At 35.6% G+C, this 21,619-nt stretch overlaps 1 protein-coding gene across 7 annotated transcripts in view; it reads right to left on the bottom strand.

Annotated features, from left to right (window-relative positions):
- EXOC1 (exocyst complex component 1) overlaps positions 1 to 21,619 on the bottom strand; it is a 53,708-nt gene that overhangs the window by 23,855 nt on the left and 8,234 nt on the right. For 4 of the 7 annotated variants that reach the window (XM_030922276.1, XM_030922247.1, XM_030922250.1 and 1 more), the window contains exons 4-10: positions 19,362 to 19,521; positions 14,527 to 14,714; positions 12,082 to 12,309; positions 11,749 to 11,881; positions 11,007 to 11,116; positions 10,154 to 10,207; positions 4,528 to 4,677 (exon numbers count right to left, since the gene is read on the bottom strand). In XM_030922276.1, the coding sequence (XP_030778136.1) occupies positions 4,528 to 4,677; positions 10,154 to 10,207; positions 11,007 to 11,116; positions 11,749 to 11,881; positions 12,082 to 12,309; positions 14,527 to 14,714; positions 19,362 to 19,521 (1,023 nt within the window). The remainder of the gene's footprint in view (positions 1 to 4,527; positions 4,678 to 10,153; positions 10,208 to 11,006; positions 11,117 to 11,748; positions 11,882 to 12,081; positions 12,310 to 14,526; positions 14,715 to 19,361; positions 19,522 to 21,619) is intronic. The other 3 variants (XM_030922270.1, XM_030922263.1, XM_030922257.1) reach the window with 1 other exon arrangement.

Raw genomic sequence — 21,619 nt, forward strand, 5'->3', positions numbered from 1 at the left:
AGGAGGCTGAGGTAGGAGTATTGCTTGAGCCCAGGAAGTTGAGACTGCAGTGAGCTGTGATGACATCACTGCATTCCAGCCTGGGTGACAGAGGGAGACGCTGTCTAAAAAAACAAAAGCAAAAACAAAAACAAAAACAAAACACAACACAACAAACAAAACAAAATCCTAAAGTACGTTTTAAATTTTAAGATGGTACTTTGGAACGTTAGCTCGCCATCTTCTCTACTGGCTCTGATTTTTTTTTCCTTTCACTTGCCTCAGCTTCTCTGGCTCTCTGATTAAATCTGCCTTTCCTCCCAGCAACCCTTGCCTCTAGTGTTTGGCTTTTGAGTAGTAAGCAGTGGAACCTGGGCCCACTATAGGGTCTTTCAGAGACCTCCATGGTTTACTTTTTCTTTTCTTTTTTTTTTTTTTTCTTTTTTTTTTGAGACGGAGTCTCGCTCTGTCACCCAGGCTGGAGTGCAGTGGCCAGATCTCAGCTCACTGCAAGCTCCGCCTCCCGGGTTTACGCCATTCTCCTGCCTCAGCCTCCCGAGTAGCTGGGACTACAGGCGCCCGCCACCTCGCCCGGCTAGTTTTTTTTGTATTTTTTTAGTAGAGACGGGGTTTCACCATGTTAGCCAGGATGGTCTCGATCTCCTGACCTCGTGATCCGCCCGTCTGGGCCTCCCAAAGTGCTGGGATTACAGGCTTGAGCCACCGCGCCCAGCCTACTTTTTCTTTTTACAATGTGAAAGGAAAATAAATCTTGGGGCCCCCAAATCACTAAGCTAAAGGGAAAAGTCAAGCTGGGAACTGCTTGGGCAAACCTGCCTCCCTTTCTATTCAAAGTCATTCTTCTGCTCACTGAGATAAATGCATATCTGATTGGCTCCTTTGGAGAGGCTAATCAGAAACTCAAAGGAATGTAACCATTTGTTGCTTATCTACCTATGACCTAGAAGCCCCCTCCGCACTTTGTCGTCCCACCTTTGCTTTGAGTTGTTTGGCCTTTCCAGACCAAACCAATGTTCATCTTACATATACTGATCGATATCTCATGTCTCCCTAAAATGTATAAAACCAAGCTGTGCTCAGACCACCTTGGGCACATGTCGTCAGGACCTTCTGAGGCTGTGTCATGGGCGCGCATCCTTAACTTTGGCAAAATAAACTTCCTAAATTGACTGAGATCTGTCTCAGACTGCGGTTCGCAACAGTAAGACAAATTCTACAAATGTAAAACTGAAGGGGAGAGAAGACATGTTGAGTCATCTTCAAGTACGACTGCCAATCTCAGGAGGCTATTAGCAGAGGAAAACTCCTTTCCTACCCAAGCATGGATGGACCATCTCTACTAACTGCCCTACATGTATGACCCAGAGTTGCAGATAGGGGTAGCAGTCCCGGGAGGAGGAAATGTGGGCAGTCCAAGCTACACCTATTTTCTGTATACCAAAAAATGGGGCTTTGCTTAGATTCAGCCTCAGTACAGCTAGAGGCAGTGGCTAGTGATTCTTATTTCCAAAGAACTTTGAACAAGTTTTTTCTGTTCCTGCCAAAAAGTGTGAGCTGTGTAAACCTAACCAAGTGCAAATAGCTTTCTGAATTATGATTTCTTACTAAAGAAACACTGATTTGTCTGTTTCCTTCGTTTTTCTTTCCTTCCTTCCTTCCTTCTTCCTTTTTAAGTAAAACTCCTGTTTTTGACAACTCTTCAGCAACCAAATTAGATGATGAGGTAAAAATACATAATCTGTCAAAAGCTCAAATCACAGGATGATACAACATTCCTGAGAAAAAGTCAATTTCATTTAAAAAGCTCATTAATACTGTCAATCAAAAATAAACTCTGAGCAGAGAATGATTCCACAAATCATTACTAGGTTGGCTATAATCTTGTTTCTTCACTTTAAATTACATTCATGAATACTGCATTATATATAAAGATAGGGCAATAATACTCACTGGGAACACAATTAGGCAAAAAGCTTATTGATTACTTATTTGAATATTCACTAGGGGACAAAGCACTTGTTGGCACTAAACTCTTAAGGAAATATAATTTATGTTTAATTATTCAGAATATTAATCCTCCTAAAACTTCAAAAGGCAAAGAATTCCAGTAATGTAAATATTTTCCTTAAGATATCTCCAAATCAGAATTCTGTTGAATGAAAACAAGACAAAACAAAATATAACACTACAGTGGAGATATATAATGCTTAATATACTAATTCTGAGGAACTAAAATAATCTCACCTAAAATAGCTAGCCAGATAAGAAGTATATAAGCACCTCAGGAGACTTTTTTTTTTTTGAAAAGCATTTTAAAAATTATAATTTAAAGATGTTATTTATTTTACTAAGGTTTATATCCTTTTTCTTACGATCTCTGTTTAGAAGTGCAAGAGCCAGACTTTACTTTAAATGGGCAAAGGCACTTCAAGAGAAAATACATGAAAACTGATACATAAAAATGTCCTACTGTCAAATATGTCAACACAAATGCATGGATAGGAATATATAATTTGCTTCCTTTTTACTATCACACTTCTCATAAACCTCTACCTAACCCTTCTGCTTTCTTCTGAAGGATGAATCTAAGATACTAGATAGAAGTTGCTTTTACACTAGCAATTCCAATATTCTCATTCCACAGAGACAAAACATACCATTCCTTTCAATTCTAGAACATCTTTTAAGGCCACATTATCCATATAATTATTAATTATAACACAGCTTATGCATTAGATTTCTTATTTTTAAACTTCAAATTCACAAAAATTTACAGATAAAAGATTTTAGATGTTTCTCAGAGTATTTCAGAATTTTAATAAAATGGATCTTCAGCCAGGACTATCTAGAATACTATTAGCTATTTATGTAGTTGACTAGATAGGTGGGAATTCTTTAGCTCTGTTTTTTTTTAAAAAGGGACATGATGTCCAATTTCTAAACTAAAGGTAAATAGCATAAATGCCAGAAAAGTACTGTCCCTATGGCTTCCTGCTACAATGGCTATTAAATCTAAGTCAGGCCATGTCATTCCATGGCTCAAAGTCCACCATCTCCCCTCCCTACCATGTAATGTCACGCACAGTAAAAGACAAATCCTTACATGGTCCACAATCCCTTCCAGATCCACCCTGCGCCCACCAGGGTCTGTTCCTGGCTCACAATGCTCCTACCACACTGGCCTCCCTGCTCTGCAAGCACATCAGGAACGCTCTGCCTTAGGGCACTTGTACTGTGCCTGGAAAGCTCTCCTCTGGAAATCCTTATCCCATACCCTTCTCCCAGTCCTGGCATTCCCTGCTTTATTTTCTCTAGAGCACTCAGCAGCACCTTTTAACATACTATATAATTAACATTTTTGTCTGTCTCCTCTAGAATACGTACTCTGAGAAGGCAAGTATTTGCCTGTTTCCTTCAATGCTGTATCTCTCAGTGCTTACAAGTGTTAGCACGCAACAGGTGCTCAATTCATTTACCGATTGAATATATGAATAAATGACTTTGCTCTTCCCCAAGTGCAGAATTTTAGTCAGTAGTATTGTTCTAAACTCCAAGCCCAGCAAGTTTGGCATCAGTCTGTTCCTTCTGTTGTTGGAGTCTCTCTTTTGGTTTATATTCTCTATTCCCAACACTATCTTCCTGGCTCAACACTTCATTTCATCTGAATTATTACTTTAGGTTCTTAATTAAATTTCCCTCATCTAATCTTTTCCCATGCTTGAGGAATGCTGGAGGTCCCTATAGCTCATCTTTTTCAACGTCATTTCTCACTGCCCTAGAATAGGAAATTTCTGCTTCGGTCACACTTACATTGTCCTAGGACAAGCGTATATTTTTCCCACCTTTGTCTGCACACCTCTCTCCCCATCCCTGGAATGCCCTTCCTCTTATTTCTGGTTTATTTAATTGCACTCATTATTTAAACTCAACTGAAGTTCGATATCGTCCATGAAGTTTCCCCCACGGCCTCGAGACAAGGATTTTCCTTGTCTATACTGCCACACACTAAAAATTCATTTCTAGTTTAGTGTTTAATTTTTTGCTGATTGTTTTATGCATGATTCTTCCCAGTCAGATTTAAAGCTCATTAGGGTAGATGCTTATTAGGTAGGCCCCAGGTGCCTGGAATAGTGGAATGCTTGCTTAATAAAGAGGCACTTTATATTTCCTTAACAGAACAGATTATAAATCCACAGAGGGCAAATACCTCACTTATAATCCTCATACTTCCTTGTTTCTATACTGCACATAAAGAAACTCAGGAAATAAGCATCACATTTAACTAAATTGACTGATGCTTCAGGCTACAGTATGGCTTAATATTTTTCCATACTGAAGTTTAAAATTTAGCTCTCCTTTATCCAAGTAAATAAAATGAATGTTATCACTGGTAGACAGCACTGACTAATTTTCTGCTTTGCTAAGAATGTATTGCAGTATTTTAAATTTGGGGAACTGAACACATGACCTCTTGATTCTAAAAGATAATGCTCTATTCTCAGTGAGTAAATGACGGCAAATCCATACCTTTGTTAGTCCTTCATATTTTCCATAATCTGTACTCTTTAGCCACTCCATCAGCTTGGCATATCGGAGCAAATCTCTATGAAATGGATGATGGTTGGGTAAAGTCAGTTCAATAGAGTGTTGAGCAAGAGTCGAACTCTGATCATGACCCTAAAGTGAGTAAATAAGTAAATAAATATGATCGACAGTACAAAGACATATTGTTACAATAAAAAGTTTAAACAATGACCAAAATGTGGCCAAGCCAAACCAATAAGACATAGAAAAATAAAAATAATTAAGAATAGAATACAGAAAAATAAAAACCGAATACTTAGACAACTTTTATATCCTGTGTCTATCAAATGAACATTACCACAAGATAATCATAAACACGCAAGAATGGCACTCTGATAAATCAACCACTCATTCCGTCTTCTAAAGGAATGAAGATGGAACGTTTAATGAAGCTTCTCTCTCTCATACCATATTTCACAATTTACCAAGCAAATGACCTTCTTGATATAGCTTGAATTAAGAAACACAAATAGAGAAATCATTCAAAACAGTCTACACTTATGATATTCCCATTAGAGTTTATAATATTTAAAACAACAGATAAAAAAAATGTAGACTATAAAGTCTTAGAGCTTGGAATTGGAACCTTGGTCATCTGAGTCTTACTTCTGTCTTGGAGCAGATTCAAATTGAAAATACAATTTCCCTACAACAAGCAAAAGGCAAAACAAGACAGATTTATTTGATGTAATTTTCACTCAATCTAATTTGCCTAAATAGTCAGAAGTTATTTGTCAGCATTTTGTGAAAATTTTTTTAAAATTACACAGACTGCTGGAGTTTTGGAACTAGTTAACTCATTTCCTGGTAAGGTTACCTAAAGCAAATTATGAATGTGTATTATACTTGTTGGTATACATTAGCTTAATAAGCATCTGAATTTAAAGAATTTAAATTCTTTTAAGTTGAAAGGGATTTCTTTCACCTAATTTATATACTTTACTGTATACACAAAATAACCTAGTGGTTATGAATTTTTAAAAAATTTCTTTTAAATTCAGAGTATTCTGAAAGAAACATTTCTGGCCTAGAGGAATGAGGAGTTCCCTGGTAACCGAGAAAGAAAGACTAGAAGTGTAAGACATGCCAAGTACAAAAACCCACATCATTATCCATGTTCCTTCTTCATAAACGTTTTCAATTCAGTCTGTTGGAAAATTTTCTTCATGTGAGAATACATCCCCAATTTAAAATGGAAATTAAAAAGAAAAAAGGAAGGACCCATTATACATAAATTATATACAAAATGGTAGAAAACAACCAATATACTTCTCAGATTCATCTTACTGATATCTACTTAGGTTAACTTGGGAAACTGAACTAGAGATGTCAGAAAAATATCACAAAACGAGACTGACCAGTTCAAAACAACAAGAACTAGAACACGGGGCAACAGAAGTTCACAGCTACCACAGATGTTACACACAAGGTGTATCGATAGGTCCATAATCCCTTTCTGTAATTCTGACATTCAAAAAGCTCTGAAAACTCAGACTAAGCTTGGCACCAAAACAATTTTGATGGTAAAACGTGACCTGAACTGACATGGGCCTATTTATAGTGTTTAGAGTGATTATTCATATTTTTTGTTGCAAAAACATGTGCTTAGAGTGATTATATAATATACAGCATATATGCTGTATTGCTTTTCTAAAATCTGAAAAATTCAAAAACCCACCTGACCCCAAGAATTCTGGATAACAGAGCATGAACCTATGTGGATGTTCTTCTACGGGTGGCTACCTGAATATAAAACAATCACATCTTTCAAAAGAATCAAGGAGAACTAAGAGCTAAAGTGTTGAAGAATGGAACAATTCTATGTATTTAGAATGCCTGGGCCACCACATCTTTTCTGCAAAGGCTAACAATAAAGATGAACAAAATTAATAATATTAAGTAAAATACACAGGTATTACCATTGGACTATTATCTACTTCTATGTTGCCAAAGGTCAATAAAAACATTCTATTACAGAAATGTTTTTTAACCAACATGTCAGAAGGATAATCAGGATTCTACAGCATCACATGTATTAGATACTAGGCGGATATAGGTATTATAGTTTTAGGTCTACAAATGTCTCCAAATTGTTTTATTTTTATTTTTATTTTATTTTATTTATTTATTTATTTTTGAGACGGAGTCTCGCTCTGTCACCCAGGCTGGAGTGTAGTGGCCGGATCTCCGCTCACTGCAAGCTCTGCCTCCCGGGTTCACGCCATTCTCCTGCCTCAGCCTCCCGAGTAGCTGGGACTACAGGCGCCCGCCACTATGCCCAGCTAGTTTTTTGTATTTTTTTCGTTGAGACGGGGTTTCACCGTGTTAGCCAGGATGGTCTCGATCTCCTGACTTCGTGATCCGCCCGTCTCGGCCTCCCAAAGTGCTGGGATTACAGGCTTGAGCCACCGCGCCCGGCCAATTGTTTTATTTTTAAAAAATTTATTTTTATTTTTATTAATAGAGATGGGGTCTCACTATGTTGCCCAGGTTGCCCTCAAACCCTTGAGCTCAAGTTATCTGCCCACCTCAACCTCCCAAAGTGCTAGAATTCCAGGTGTGAGCCACTGTGCCTGGTCTAAACTGTGTGCCGTAATTGGTCACGCTGATTAAAGGGGAAGAATATTTGACAGACTTGTATCATACAAATGTTTACCAAATAGTTTTTATTAGTAACAATGTATCATTATCCAAAACAATCTTCCTCATTAATTTTTCTCAATGATTCAAGACTCAAAATTACTGTCTATGTTCTTCTACTGCTGTTTATTCAGGCACAAATGTCAATTAACTTGTTCAAGGTAACCCAGATAGGAGGTAGGAGAGTCAGGATTTGGAACCCAGGAAGTTTGGCTCTAGTGTCTGCACTCTTAAGCACTTTGCTAAAGTGACTTTTTAAAAGAAATGATACATTGGGGTCAAAGTTTGAATAAATTTTCAAGATTTGGAATTCTTTCTTTCTGTTATGACATACTTATTCTTGTTTTCTTAAAAATCTGAGCAAAGTTCGAACAAACCTCACAAAAATGAATCTTAATCACAAGTCTTTCTAAGCTTTTAACCAGAGATCATCAATCTATGTTTACAAAAATGTGACATATGCTTAAGGAAACAATTTTGTAAAAGAAATTGAATACTGGTGGTCTACAAAAGTTTTATTTTATTATAGCTTGCTTCTGTATATGTATGTTGAAAGAAAAATTTCTAAACTTAAGCATATGGTAAAAAGTTCCACAACTTCGGTTTTTTTCCTGGTTGTACTTTTAGTTCAGAGCATTTCAGTTCATTTTCATTTTCTCTAAGTTATGTGCCTAATCAGTCTCATCATGTTGCTAAAGGCAAAAGTAGGTAAAATCATGAGGTCTCTGTAGAACCAAAGGGGGAAAAAAAAGGCAAAGAGAGTAGTTATCAAAATAAATCTTTCAATAAACAACCAAAACCATTTTTTAAATGACATATTCTTTATGCAAATATTTCCTGAATTTCATTAGCCTTAATTTGACTGTCTGTTTTCAATATCATAATCCTAATTAGTGTAACTGGCCAAATTTTCATACCTGATCTTTCTAGATACACAAATCCCCAGTAAATGTAAAAATTATGGGCAAGGGCCTATAATTTCAATGGAAGTTGAGTGTGTAATATCTGAAAGATCTAAAAGAAGCTAACTAATCTTTATGTAACATTACTCTCATACTGTATTACACTGAGTATTATATTAAAATACACTTCAAGTTTCACTAAAGTATAGATAACACAGAAGTATTAATAGGAAAGCTGCATCACAGATAGCATGCTCTGAATCAGTGATTCCCAAATGCAAGATGTTTTTCCCGGCCTATAGCAATAAGAAAAAGTACAATGAAAGAAGTGAGTCCTTCATAAAGGTAAACGTATTAATTTTTAAAATCTGAAAGGAAATTCTTATTCTTTTAGTGCCAAAATGTCATTTTAAAACGAAAAGATAATGAAAGTGGATAATAGTATTTCTTTTTCAAGGTCTTTATTGGGTAAAATAAAAAAATTGGTGATTTGGTCAGTCTCCAAATTTTATTTCTTTTAGTTTTACTAATTTGTGAATTTTAAAAAGACTGAGAATCAGTGCTTTGAAATTACTGTTATATTGTGAACAGATTATTTTCACTGGATTCTTCAGTATAATATTTGTAAATGTTATAACTATACATTTGCTATAAACTGTATTGCACGGACTCAGTTCAAGTCCTACCTTATCTGCGATTCCTTCCATATCTGACTCCTTAAATTCTCAATAAACTCACTTTTGATTAAACCTTTTTAGCACTTACAGTCCACAGTTCTACAATTAGCAATATATTACACACATTGCTAATGTATATTAGTCTTAACTCCTTACAAAGAGTAAGTACATTAGTTTTAACTCCTTCTTACAAGCATTTTGAGGGTACAAACTATTTCTTATTCTCACATATGGTAGACAATGAGTACATAATAAGCATACAATGAAAATTTTGTGATTGCCAAAGAGGTGTACCATATTATTTTAATCAACTTTCCCAGCTTGTGCCCCTACCAGGAATAGACATACCCATGTTTCTCAACGATTTTGCTAGGTGACCTGATGCACTGAATGCAACACTAAGAAAATCTCTTTCTTATGCATGGGATATCTTCTTCCACCTTTTTTGGCACATCCTAGGTTGTCACAGCATTCTGGTTTTTAACATGCATCATTCACATGTAATAACACATATTAGCTTTTCAGAAACGGGAAGCATTCATTTTTAATGAAGCCATTAGTTTACAAGGCAAGAAGCAAAATCATAAATAACTGCAGGTTACAATAAACAGTTAAGGGTACAGAAAAGACTATTGTTTATTGGCTGGTATTTTCAATACTATCTACAAATGTGGATAATATAATTGTCAACAGCGTCATTTTTACAAACTAAGGAACTGTATAGGAATAGATGTTATTGTAGTAATTACCTAAGAAAAACACGAATTAGTAGTTCCTATGTGACATCTAAGCTTACTTTTTTCTTGACACTTTTCAGGTCAAGTGGAATGTTAAGGGAATTTCTCTGATTTCCCCTTACTGTGCTTTTAGTTAGGTGGTCTTCCTTTATGCTCCCAGTCTCACCACCGTAACATTTATCCCTCTTGAGTATATTATTTGTTTGTCTCCCTTCCCTAGACTGTGAACTACTTGAGGACAGGACTGGTCTCTCATTTATCCCAAGTCAATGTCTGGTATGTACCTCAATCACCTGGCAATACTAAATAAATGAAGGAGTAATATTACTATTATTACTAAATGAAGGAGTAATACTACTATTTATTACTAGATAAATGAAGTGAGTGAAAAAATGACAGAAAGAAAAGCAAGCAGAATGAGATTAAATGCCTTTTTGGCCCTAATAGTCTCTACTATGGGACATTTAAAAACTTTTACGAATGTGGTTAACAAGTAGCTTAAATCAGTAAGTTATAATCTGTAAAGATTCTGCTGCTGTTAAGTTTAGCAAACTCTATAGAAAAAAAAAAAAAACAGAATCAGAGAAGCTTGAGCCAAATTTGATGTACTCACAGGAACCGAAAGAAAGTAGGACCTGTTATAGAGTTGAAGGAGGGCCTGAGTAAACTAATTGGAAATAAAATATAGTAAATACAATTGTTTTAGAATATTGCAAAGTGAAAATAAAGTAAAAATCCACTGTTTTCAGGCAGTATTTCTTGATGAACAAGATATCCCCCCAATTTTTTTTCATTCAGTAACTCTAATAAAATAAAAGGGACTTTTAAAAGAGATGAAAAAATAAGAAACCTAATTCAATACATTAGATATTAAAATGGCTTTTATTCAAATCCCCCAAAGGTACTCTTAATATTATTAATAACAATATTATTACCACACTCTTAATTATAACATCCTTCTCCATATAGAAATATACGCAAAGCATTTATATGAAGATTAGATCAACTGAAATTTACAGTTGAGCTATAGTCATTTTCTTAACAAGCATACTATGTTCTAAGTACATAGAACTTACAAAACATTTAAAACACTGAATCAAGTCCTGAGTCTCACCTCAAAATATTGAAAAATAAAACAGGTCCAATAGTAAACATCTAACAAGTTTGGACTTACTTTTATAAATAAAAATATCTAAGTAGTATATGCAATTAATATGCACAGTTATTTGATTTCTAGAATCAGAGAGCATCAGCTGAAGGGCACTAGACTGTCTACTGAAAGAGGCAGCTGAGGCCCAAAATACATCTATGAGCAAAGAGGCACCTATTTCAAAATATTAAAATCAAATATGTGAAGTAATTGACTGCAACCCCAATTAAACATATTAACCTTTTTGTGGAAATGTAAGGTTAATACATAAATAAGCTATAGGAACATGCTCGTCTTAATAATAAAATAAAATTACCTGCTGAACAAAAACATTGTTGAGGTGACTCGCCAGTCTCCGGGCAAAAAGCTCTCGCAAATCACTGAATCGCTGCTGTTGCTGTTTGACTGCCAGAAGCATGTCATGGCCTGATACAGAATGACATTTTGTGACCCGTTTAATAGGTAAAAAGATTTCCTTGATGTTTAATGGAACAGTAAACATATCTAAAGTTTTGAATAACCCCTATGTTGTATGGGTGTATTCATTTACTTGATAAAAGTTAAGCAGGAGAAAAATGGGACTGCACAGTGGTTCTCAAAGTGTGGTCTTGCCTCACCATTGCCTGGGAACTGTTAGAAATGTGGATTCTAAAGCCTCAGCGCAGGTCTGCTGAATCTGGGGCTGGGGCCAGGCAATCTATGTTTTTAACAAGACCTGTAGGGATTCTGAAGGACACTCAAGTTTTGAAATCATTGCCTAGAAAAACCTTACGCTCTCTGGTCTAACCAAAGTACCTACTTTCTGCTGGGTTCTGTGGATAGTACTAAATAAAGATCATGGTGTTGACTATAGTCATTGAGGTCAACTAGAAGGAGGAACTGAAGTAAAAAAGTTCCTAGTATCAACAGAAATAAGTGGGAAATCAGTGAAACTTGAATAGCTAATAATGTAACCCTGAACCACGTGTCTCATGTATTTCTTGTCAAAATCTTTATAACAAGTTACAGGCTTAGTCTCAGATTCTTGGTCACACTTTTGTCATTTCTAATGAACATACCTGGTCGAAGAGCTACATTCATGCACTGCAGAAGGGCATCAGCAGCATTGGTGCAGGCCTCAATGCCTCTGGAAGAAGCAAGATCTCCTTCCTGAAGGGCCTTTATATGACCTTTGGCCAAGTCCATGTGATTCTAGGATATACGCAAACATACCATTTGCATGTGTAATTCTGGGAAATCTACAGGCAAGATGCTACTCAATCCTATCATTACATCTTTGGAATTAATTTAAATCCTGTTCTCATAAGGAAATTAGAAAATGTTTACAAATGGGTTTTATATATCATCACTAGTTTTTGTTGTTGCTGTTGGTAATTTATGATCATACTTACCACAAGGAACTCTATCTCAGATAGGAGTTTTACATTATTAGTGTTACTAAGATGAATTAGGTGGTTGCTTTCAGAGATCTGATCCATTTGTTCTTTTACACTTTGGAGCATTTCCTCATAACTGCTCAGTTTCAATTCAATCTGATCTACCTCCTTTAGAGCCTCATCTAGCAATTTCATCAAGATGTTGACTTGTTTTTCAGATGCCATGATTGACTGGATGTTAGCCTACAAAGTTAAAGACCAAAACAAGCAAACAAAAAACACAACATTTCATGTTATTTAAGTGTGTAAAAGAATAAAGGTGAAATGTTGCTAAATTTCCTTTAAAGTAGAGTAACAAAAATTGATATATACCTATACATCTACTTTAGTTTATCACTTTATGCTCTTCCATGTTTTACACAGTATTTCATGCAGGTACACTTGCCTCTTTATCAATGTTAAATTGATACACACGCCTTAAGATTTTATATTTCCACAGACTGCACAAGTAAGGTTCCAGAATGCACAAGTACGGTGCCAGAATGTATCATCAGTAATGGCACATTCTCATTTCTATACATTTAGGAGGCATTAGGCCATGTTATCTCTAACATTTCCTCCAATTCTACCAGCTAGAAATTTTCTTAACATCTATGTGAAACACTAAATAAAAGCATAATCACCTATGTGATATCTTAGTTGAGAAAGCAGCAGTGGTATACTAGACTCCAAAGGATACATGAAACTAATTTATAACTGTAGTATGACGGGAACTAGTAACAGGACGTAGAAGAGCATACGGCCGATAGATAGCTCCTTCTATCATCTTTTTTTCTTTTCTCTTTCATTTGCAACTCTGTTTTTCTTCTTCCCCAGGCAAAGCAGTAACAAACCACCATCCCCTTATCATTATTTTCTAAATGATTCTAACTATTGATTCTGAATTCCCTGAAATAAGGAAACTGCCAAATCCAAAATTAAACTGCAAAGCAATATGCTGACTTGGAACATATATACAATATTAATTAGAACAAAAAATATAAATCACTAAGCCATATTAAAAAGGCAAGTAACACAGTATGATGAAAAACCTGGACCAGAAATTTAAAGAATATCATTGTACAGCTGATGTTGTGGTTTCACACGTTATTTATACACTATTCACAGTAAATAAAATGTAAGTGCAAAACAACTTTAAGAGTCAGCAGGGCTCAGAAGCCACTGACATCTCTTAAGTAACAGAGCTGGGGTTTGAATCTGCCCAGGATAATTTCTTTCTTAACATCTTAAAATCATTTCTAGGCTTTGCTTTCAGTGACCTCTGTAAACTTGTAAGTTTGGACTATTTATATAATCTCTCTGGGCCTGAGTCAGACCCCATAACTTCTGTACCTTTCATGTATATAACACTAAAATTTAAGTCTTTAAAATGTTCCTTATCCTCTGAGGGATTTCTTAAATGCTTACCTTTTCTTAAAACCAGAACAAACCCAAATGATTTTAGATTATTCTAGCATAAGAGATGCTGTGCATTTGATTTTTTTGTTTTGTTCTATTTTGTTTTGTTTTGAGACAGTGTCACTCTGTCACCCAGGCTGGAGTGCAGTGGCACGATTTCAGTTCACGGCAACCTCTGTCTTCCAGGTTCAGGTTCAAGCGATTCTTGTACCTCAGCCTCCCGAGTAGCTGGGACCACAGGAGCATGCCACCATGTCTGGCTAATTTTTTTTTTTTTTTTTTTTTTTTTTTTTTTTAGTAGGGATGGGGTTTTGTTGTATTGGCCAGGCTCCTCTTGAATTCCTGACCTCAGGTGATCTGCTCACCTCAGACTCCCAAAGTGTTGAGATTATAGCTGTGAGTCACTGCACCCAGCAGGTGCTGTGCATTTGAATTACACTCAGAAACTACATACAAAACAAAAAGCTCTATTCTAAAACATTTTAGCAGAGAAGTCACAGATCTCTTTCTCTGGCTCTCCTGTTTTCACCACACTCACTCCACTCTTCTTTGGTAAATGATTCACATATTTCAGCCACATTTCTCTCTTTATACTTCATCCCTATTTTTTTCAAACCACACACACACACACACACACACACACACACACACACACACACACACAAATGCTATTCTTTGGCACTGAACTATTCCGACATGTTTCAGAGGCTGAGTGAATCAACTCCCAAGATGTTCTCTGGCCTACGTTTTACTTCATCACTTCATATCAAGAACCTCCCCAAATCCAGAATCTCAGCCAACTATCTTCATTGGCTTAATAGGAATAGTTCATCTTTTGAACAAGAACAGTAAAAGACTGATGGTAGCTGGTAATGTGCTTATAGATAAAGATGGCAATAACACACTATAAAGGCTTAAATGCTGAGGTAGCACAATATGAACATCATTAGCCTTCTCAATCCACTATATATCACTTATTCATAGATTTCAAGAAAGTCTTACCCCATCTAGCACCTGCAGCTCTCTGGACAATTTTTCTGCAAAGGCTTCTGCATTCGAGATTGCATATTCACAGCCTTCCATCATTATTTCAATATCCTGTTCTTCTCTTGCGTTTAACTCTTGGTATTCATCTACTACTTCTTCATCACCTCCTGTCACACTCTGATTTTCTCCACTTGGAACAGATTCTTAAAGGGGGTAAAAATTCAAAGTAAAATAGTCAAAAAAGTAGAAAAGACTATAACATAATACATATAGCTAGGTATAGTTATAAACACAGGTCACATTTAGCAGCTGAAAAAGAGGAAAGAATGATTCAAACCATATGAAAAAATCAAACTTTATTTTTATAAATTTCATATGTTAATGAAATGAAGTCTTAAAAAATAAATAAAAAGCATGCAGTGTAATGCACTAACTTACAAGTGTTAAAACAGGCTTTCACCACAATTTCCCAAAATACAATTAAGCTAAAATGTAAAAACAAAACACAAAAACCGGTGGAAACAAACCTAAACATTTTTTCATACCTGATGTGGCTGTTGCTCTAACAAAACAATGACTATGAATTCAGTACACACAAAAACAATTTTCTTTCCTTTTATTCCCAGGTGAAATTTTTCTTTTGTTACTTTTGTTACTTTCATCTTCGGTATGTATATTTTTGCCAAATATTTTTTAATTAAAATGAAAAATGCATCTATAATCCATAATTTATTTTGGTCACTAGAATATTAACTGAATTTTCCATTTCTTTGTTTAAAAAAATTTCACAGGCATTGATAACATTCCTAAAGATAAGTTACAGAAGCTTTCTCAATAACTCTAATGTAAGAGCAACAACAACATGGCTGTTTGAAATTATAAAAAGTTAAACAGGCTTCAAGCTTTATAACAAAAGACCAAGAGGTCAAATTTGAAATGCTTTCTAGATGTTTCAGTTCATTTTTTTTTGGAGGAAATACACTAGCATGTGAACCCTGTATATAAAGCTTGAGGTTAGGAGAGGTAAAATGAAAGAAATCATTTTTAACTCCTAAGATGTTATTTTACCACTCTTAAATAAAGTTGGCAATTTCATAGACTTAATGGGGCATGATTTAAATTACAAACTCTGGATGCTTTTAGTATTCATTATTTTATAGGAAAATGAATATTTACATTCAGCATGACCTGAAATACGTTAATTTGTCCCAGAACAAAAACCAGCTAATTTGAAGTAACACAAGATTTGCTCTTAAGAATCATAATAAATTAGGCAGATTTAGATAACATCCCATAAAAAAAGAAGACTAAAACTTTTGGTACAGGCAATTACAGATTTCAGTATATAAGTTTCTTAGAGAGATATTACCGAACTCCTTGCACTTTCAATGAGTCCATTTAGTTCACTGCGGAAAGTTCCACTGTCATGTGTGACCACTTATTAGCCACGAGGGGGCAGGGACTGCCCAAATCATTCTGTACAGGTCCTTAAACAAGTAGACTTAAACAAATACTTTACATGATTATAATTAACTGCTTCAGAAGTATTTTCTAATGATATGTCCTTTGAAAGCCAATAATAAACACTATCATTAATTTTATTACTATGTAGATTTTTAAAATAAATTTGTCCCAGTACATAATTTCATAAAATATACAACCAACGGTATACAACAATGGCAACTAATAAAAACATATGGAATAGAAGAAGAAGAGGTGTTACGCACCTTCTGTAACTTTAGGCAGTTCTGGAGAGTAAAAAGGTATGAAAAAAGCAGAGGAAAGTAAGCAAAGAATATTAGCTGGGTAGAAAAGTAAACAGGCTTAAATTTTAAAAATACTACCCATATCTCATTTGAACTTCATGTTAAATTAAAGTTCAAAAGACAGCCAAATCAACTACAAAGTGGAAAGATCTATAAGAAGCTAAATTTGCAGTGTTCATTCTTCTTATTCACTTTCTGATAGTGACTACAAATATATTTATCTTTCTATTTTCTCTTAGTCTTTTAAGAAACAGTACTAACTAATCCTTAGAGGAGAAACCTGGGAAACTAATCATTTCCTGGGGATTATATTTAGGTCAGTTGTGACTCATGCATTTAGTCAAGTTATATTACTCAAGGCCTGAAAGCTTCACCCAGACACTCCCTCACAAAGGATTAGTCACAAAACACGGTAAGAAAAGACAAGATTGAGGCAAGTAAAAAATCACACAAAATAACAATTCAAGCTGGCATTTAAGGATTCAAGTCAAAGATTTTTTTTTTTTTTTTTTTTTAAAGCTGGTTGCAAGTAAAAGAATGCAAAAGAAGGCCAAATAAAAGCTTCACTCTACTTCAACTGCTGAAAAGTCCTCTTTTACAAACCTTATTCTGCTGAGAGGCCCCATTATTTAACTTACATATTCAATTGTCAACAATAAAAACTACCAAGTTGCCACTGCTAGCATTTATAATCAAAACAGTCTTACTTAACTATTGGGCTCTTAAATGGGGGTGGTAATAATTTTTTATTTCTTTTCTAACATCACCCAAAACTTAGAGACATTTTTTTTTTAATGGGAATTAAAGGCTGTGATTTCAAGGCCCATAAAACAAGTTTGTAGACATTAATAAAGCTACTCCCTGAACTCCACTAAACCAAAGCAAGAGTTATTGATGTATAGCAAGTGATTTTCAAAATGAGATCCTTAAGGATCTTCTCAGTATTCTTTTTTTTTTTTTTTGAGACGGAGTCTTGCTCTGCCGCCCAGGCTGGAGTGCAGTGGCCGGCTCTCAGCTCACTGCAAGCTCCGCCTCCCGGATTCACGCCATTCTCCTGTCTCAGCCTCCCGAGTAGCTGGGACTACAGGCGCCCGCCTCGTCGCCCGGCTAGTTTTTTGTATTTTTTAGTAGAGACGGGGTTTCACCGTATTAGCCAGGATGGTCTCGATCTCCTGACCTCATGATCCGCCCGTCTCGGCCTCCCAAAGTGCTGGGATTACAGGCTTGAGCCACCGCGCCCGGCCAGTATTCTTAAAATCAATCTCGATTAGGGTTAATGTTTGCAAACATGAACATGTCTATACTCTTGTTTTATGGCCTGAAAAATTAAATACCTTTTTTTTTTTTTTTGAGACAGAGTCTCGCTCTGTCGCCCAGGCTAGAGTGCAGTGGCCGGATCTCAGCTCACTGCAAGCTCCGCCTCCCGGGTTTACGCCATTCTCCTGCCTCAGCCTCCCGAGTAGCTGGGACTACAGGCGCCCGCCACCTCGCCCGGCTAGTTTTTTGTATTTTTTAGTAGAGACGGGGTTTCACCGTGTTAGCCAGGATGGTCTCGATCTCCTGACCTCGTGATCCGCCCGTCTCGGCCTCCCAAAGTGCTGGGATTACAGGCTTGAGCCACCGCGCCCGGCCCAAATCTTTTTTTTTTTTATGTTAGACACTTCATTTTCAAAAACAGTACTACTCTTCTCACTGATTTTGGTAATATTTCTTAATGAGACAGATCCAGGTAGGTTATGTATTTTTCTATATGATTGTCCTGAAATATACTGGTTTCAAATCATCTTACACAATAAATAACATCTGGAAATGCATAATATTTGAAGACAGAACAGCAAGCTTGTGAATCACTGAATCACTGACTCATCAGAATGTTCAACCCTGAAATGGTAAAAAAATAAAAGCCATTCAAAGCAAATTAAACCACAATTTAAGGCATGAAAAGTTACCATAAATTTCTTGAAGGTCATTCCGTCAACACACTCAATTACCAAGATGCTGGGGACTAGTGCAGGTGAGATGGCAACCCTGGGGATTCCTACATAAGACCAGCACTACTGGTGCCTGACAGATGTGACTTGTCTCTGCCAGTGCCAAGCATCAAGCCTAAAATCAGCAGCAGGCTCACTAATTACTAAGTGCTATCTTACAATGTTTATATCTTTAGGAAAGAAATTTTAAAAGTAGAGAAAATCTCATTGTATATTTTCACTAATTAATGGCAGAGTTTTTGTCTTATAACACAAAATGATGCACAGTAACATTCCTGAAGATATATTGATCAAAAATATTCTAATAAACTTCATGTCTAAGGATTTTATACTGGTAACATAATAATAGCTAATATTTACTGAGCACTTACTATGTACCTGGCACTGTTCTTACAATGTTCATATATTAAGTAATTTAATCCTCATAACAAGCCTATGAGGTAGATACTATTATTATCTCTAGTTCTGAGATAAGGGAAACTGAAACATAGAGAGTAAGTATCAATGCAAAGTCATATAGCTAGTTAGTGGCAAAGCCAGGATTTGAATCCAAGAAGTCTGACTCCAGAGCTATGTTCTTAACCACTACATCTACCCTCTGTACGAAAATACTGCTACAAGGATATTTGTCCCAGAGCTGTTTAAAAGAAGCAAGGTTTGGAAAATTAAAAATAAATGATTAGTTAAATAACATGGTATATCCATATAATGGAATACTGTGGTGCTACTGAAAATAACGTTGGGGTAAGTATTCAGTAACATGAAAAATGTTCATGATGCATACATGAAAAAGTACGTTAAAAAATGTAATGTAAATTTATCTTAAAAAGGTGTTTACGCACAGGAAAAAGACTAGACGAATATCTAACAAAGTGCTAATAGTAGTTATCGCTGAAGAATAAGTGGTTTTTATTTATTTATCATAATGTATTAACATTCTACAATAAAGCATAATTTCTGCAATAAGAGAAATTATTTTAAAGTTCTTTTACAATAAGATAATTCAGTATTCTAATTAACTTGAATGATGTCAAATTATATATTCACTTAAAGATATAATTGATTTTACATATACATTTTTATTTAACTTTACCTTCCAAAAGCTGTGAGCTAACATTGACAAAATCAATTTTCTTCCGGAGATATCGCTGATTCAATTTCCAAATGCATGAAATAAATGCATTCTTTTCAGCAGTGCTGCTGGCAACCCATTTATATATTTTTTCGAAGTGTAAATCAAATTCAGGATTTTCCTAAAATAAAAATACACAAAAGATATTATTTTTGATCACATCCTTTTACATTGTTAAAGTAAAATCTACATTAAAAAAAGGAATTTATGCTGTTTTTGGAAAATAAAGGGTATTAAAAATCAGCTAAGCAACTGTAAGAGAAAGGTTTGGAGAATTCAATTTATAGCAAAAAGTTTACCACCCCATAGAAGCTGGATGAAAAAACAACATACTGTTGTGGTCATTTTCTTCCCATGCCCTTTAGGTCTACAAGCAGAAGTATAGGATGTATTAATGGCTTTGTGGCTTAGGTTCCTCATCAGTAAGATGACAATGGTCTTTAGCTTTGACATGGATCTAATTTTTCTTTTTAAATTGCCTACTGAGTTTTAGTTATAAATTTTCTTTAATAATGTACTACTATTCGAAACCGTAACTGGACATTAACTCCCTAATAAGGACTATATTTTCTAAGCATAAAACTTGAGAAAAATGTAATGTATATCCTGGTGTACTTTCTAAGAACAAGTGAGGTAAAAAGCAGAGATTGCTCCTAATTATTTTCTATTTAGAAAATAAGGAATGATCAAAGATACCTCAAAAGCTAAAAGTGCTGCTGGGTCTTAAACTTTATTTTTTTGACACAGGGTCTCACTTTGTTGCCAAGGCTACAATGCAGTGGTGCAGTCATGGTTCACTGAAGCCTCGACCTCCTGGGCTCAGGCAAACCTCCCGCCTCAGCCTCCTGAGTAGCTGGGCCCATAGACACATACCAGCATGCCTAATTTTTAAAATTTTTTTGTAGAGACAAGATCTCCCCATGTTACCCAGTTGATCCTCCTGCTTTGGCCTCCCAAAGTGCTGGCATTACAGGCATGAGCCCTGTTCCTGGCTGAAAGTTCTTTCATGTGACAAAGAAGCTCAACCAATCTGAGAGAATTACACTATACTTTCTACAAGTCTCTTAAGCCATGTTACAGCAGGCTAATATTTCTACACACCAGGCTAATATTTCTCCCTTGAATGAATAGAACTAGTTGACTATTATATAAAAAACCAGGTTGGGCTTGGTGGCTCACACCTGTAATCCTAGCACTTTGGGAGGCCGAAGTGGGTAGATTGCTTGAACCCACGAATTTGAGACCAGCCTGGGCAACATGGCAAAGCCCTTCTCTACAAAAAACACAAAAATTAGCCAGGTGTAGTGGCATGTACCTGTAGTCCCAGCTACTTGGGAGGCTGAAGTGGGAGGATGGCTTGAGTCTGGAAGGTGGAGGCTGCAGTGAGCCAAGATTGTGCCACCGCACTCCAGCCTGGGTGGCAGAGTGAGACCCTGTCTCAAAACAAACAAGCAAACAAACAAACAAACTTATGGATGTATACTTCACGTCCAAGGAATTAAAAAATAGGCTAAAATATTCTTAATGTTCTACAGGATAAAAGAATAATAATATATTTGATTCATTTAAAGTGTTATTTGGGGGAAATGTAAATACATTAAAATAAGGGAAGTTAAATCAGACTTTTACTGTGAAGAATTGGAATATCTTAGGAATCAGGATTTGACCTTTGGTACAACAATCATATTACAGCAGCATGGAACTACTAATTAGTTCAATGTATAGTTTAACAAACAGAATTAAAGCGTCAAAAATTTAAAACCTGCATTTACAATGAAAAGGTAATTGCATTATTACTTAAAAAAATACAATAGGAATATTGGCAACTAATATGAAACTTGATGGGAAATAATCTCTTCCCTGGGAATATTTCCCATAATACCATAAAAGAAGCTGAGTGTGCTAGTGGCAACACTCACACAAATCAATGTGTGATACTAAATGGCTAATGTTAAGTTATGTATAAAAATTTTATGTTTTATATCCATATATAGTGTACACACACCAAGGTGCGTACATAAAATGCAAAAAAAAAAAAATCCATTAAGCAAGTTGGCAAGACGTGTCAGCTGTGAGAATGCATTCAAACAAGCATTCAGCAATGTTACTGAATTATGCAAGTCAACAGGGTTACAAAGTGCAAAACTACTGAAGGGAAAAATGGTTCTTAATAAAGGTGCAGTTTTTAAAAGCCCTTAAGGTGTTTTGTCTTAAACAGA

Source organism: Rhinopithecus roxellana, chromosome 2 (assembly GCF_007565055.1).
Source record: "Rhinopithecus roxellana isolate Shanxi Qingling chromosome 2, ASM756505v1, whole genome shotgun sequence".
NCBI classification, from domain to species: domain Eukaryota; kingdom Metazoa; phylum Chordata; class Mammalia; order Primates; family Cercopithecidae; genus Rhinopithecus; species Rhinopithecus roxellana.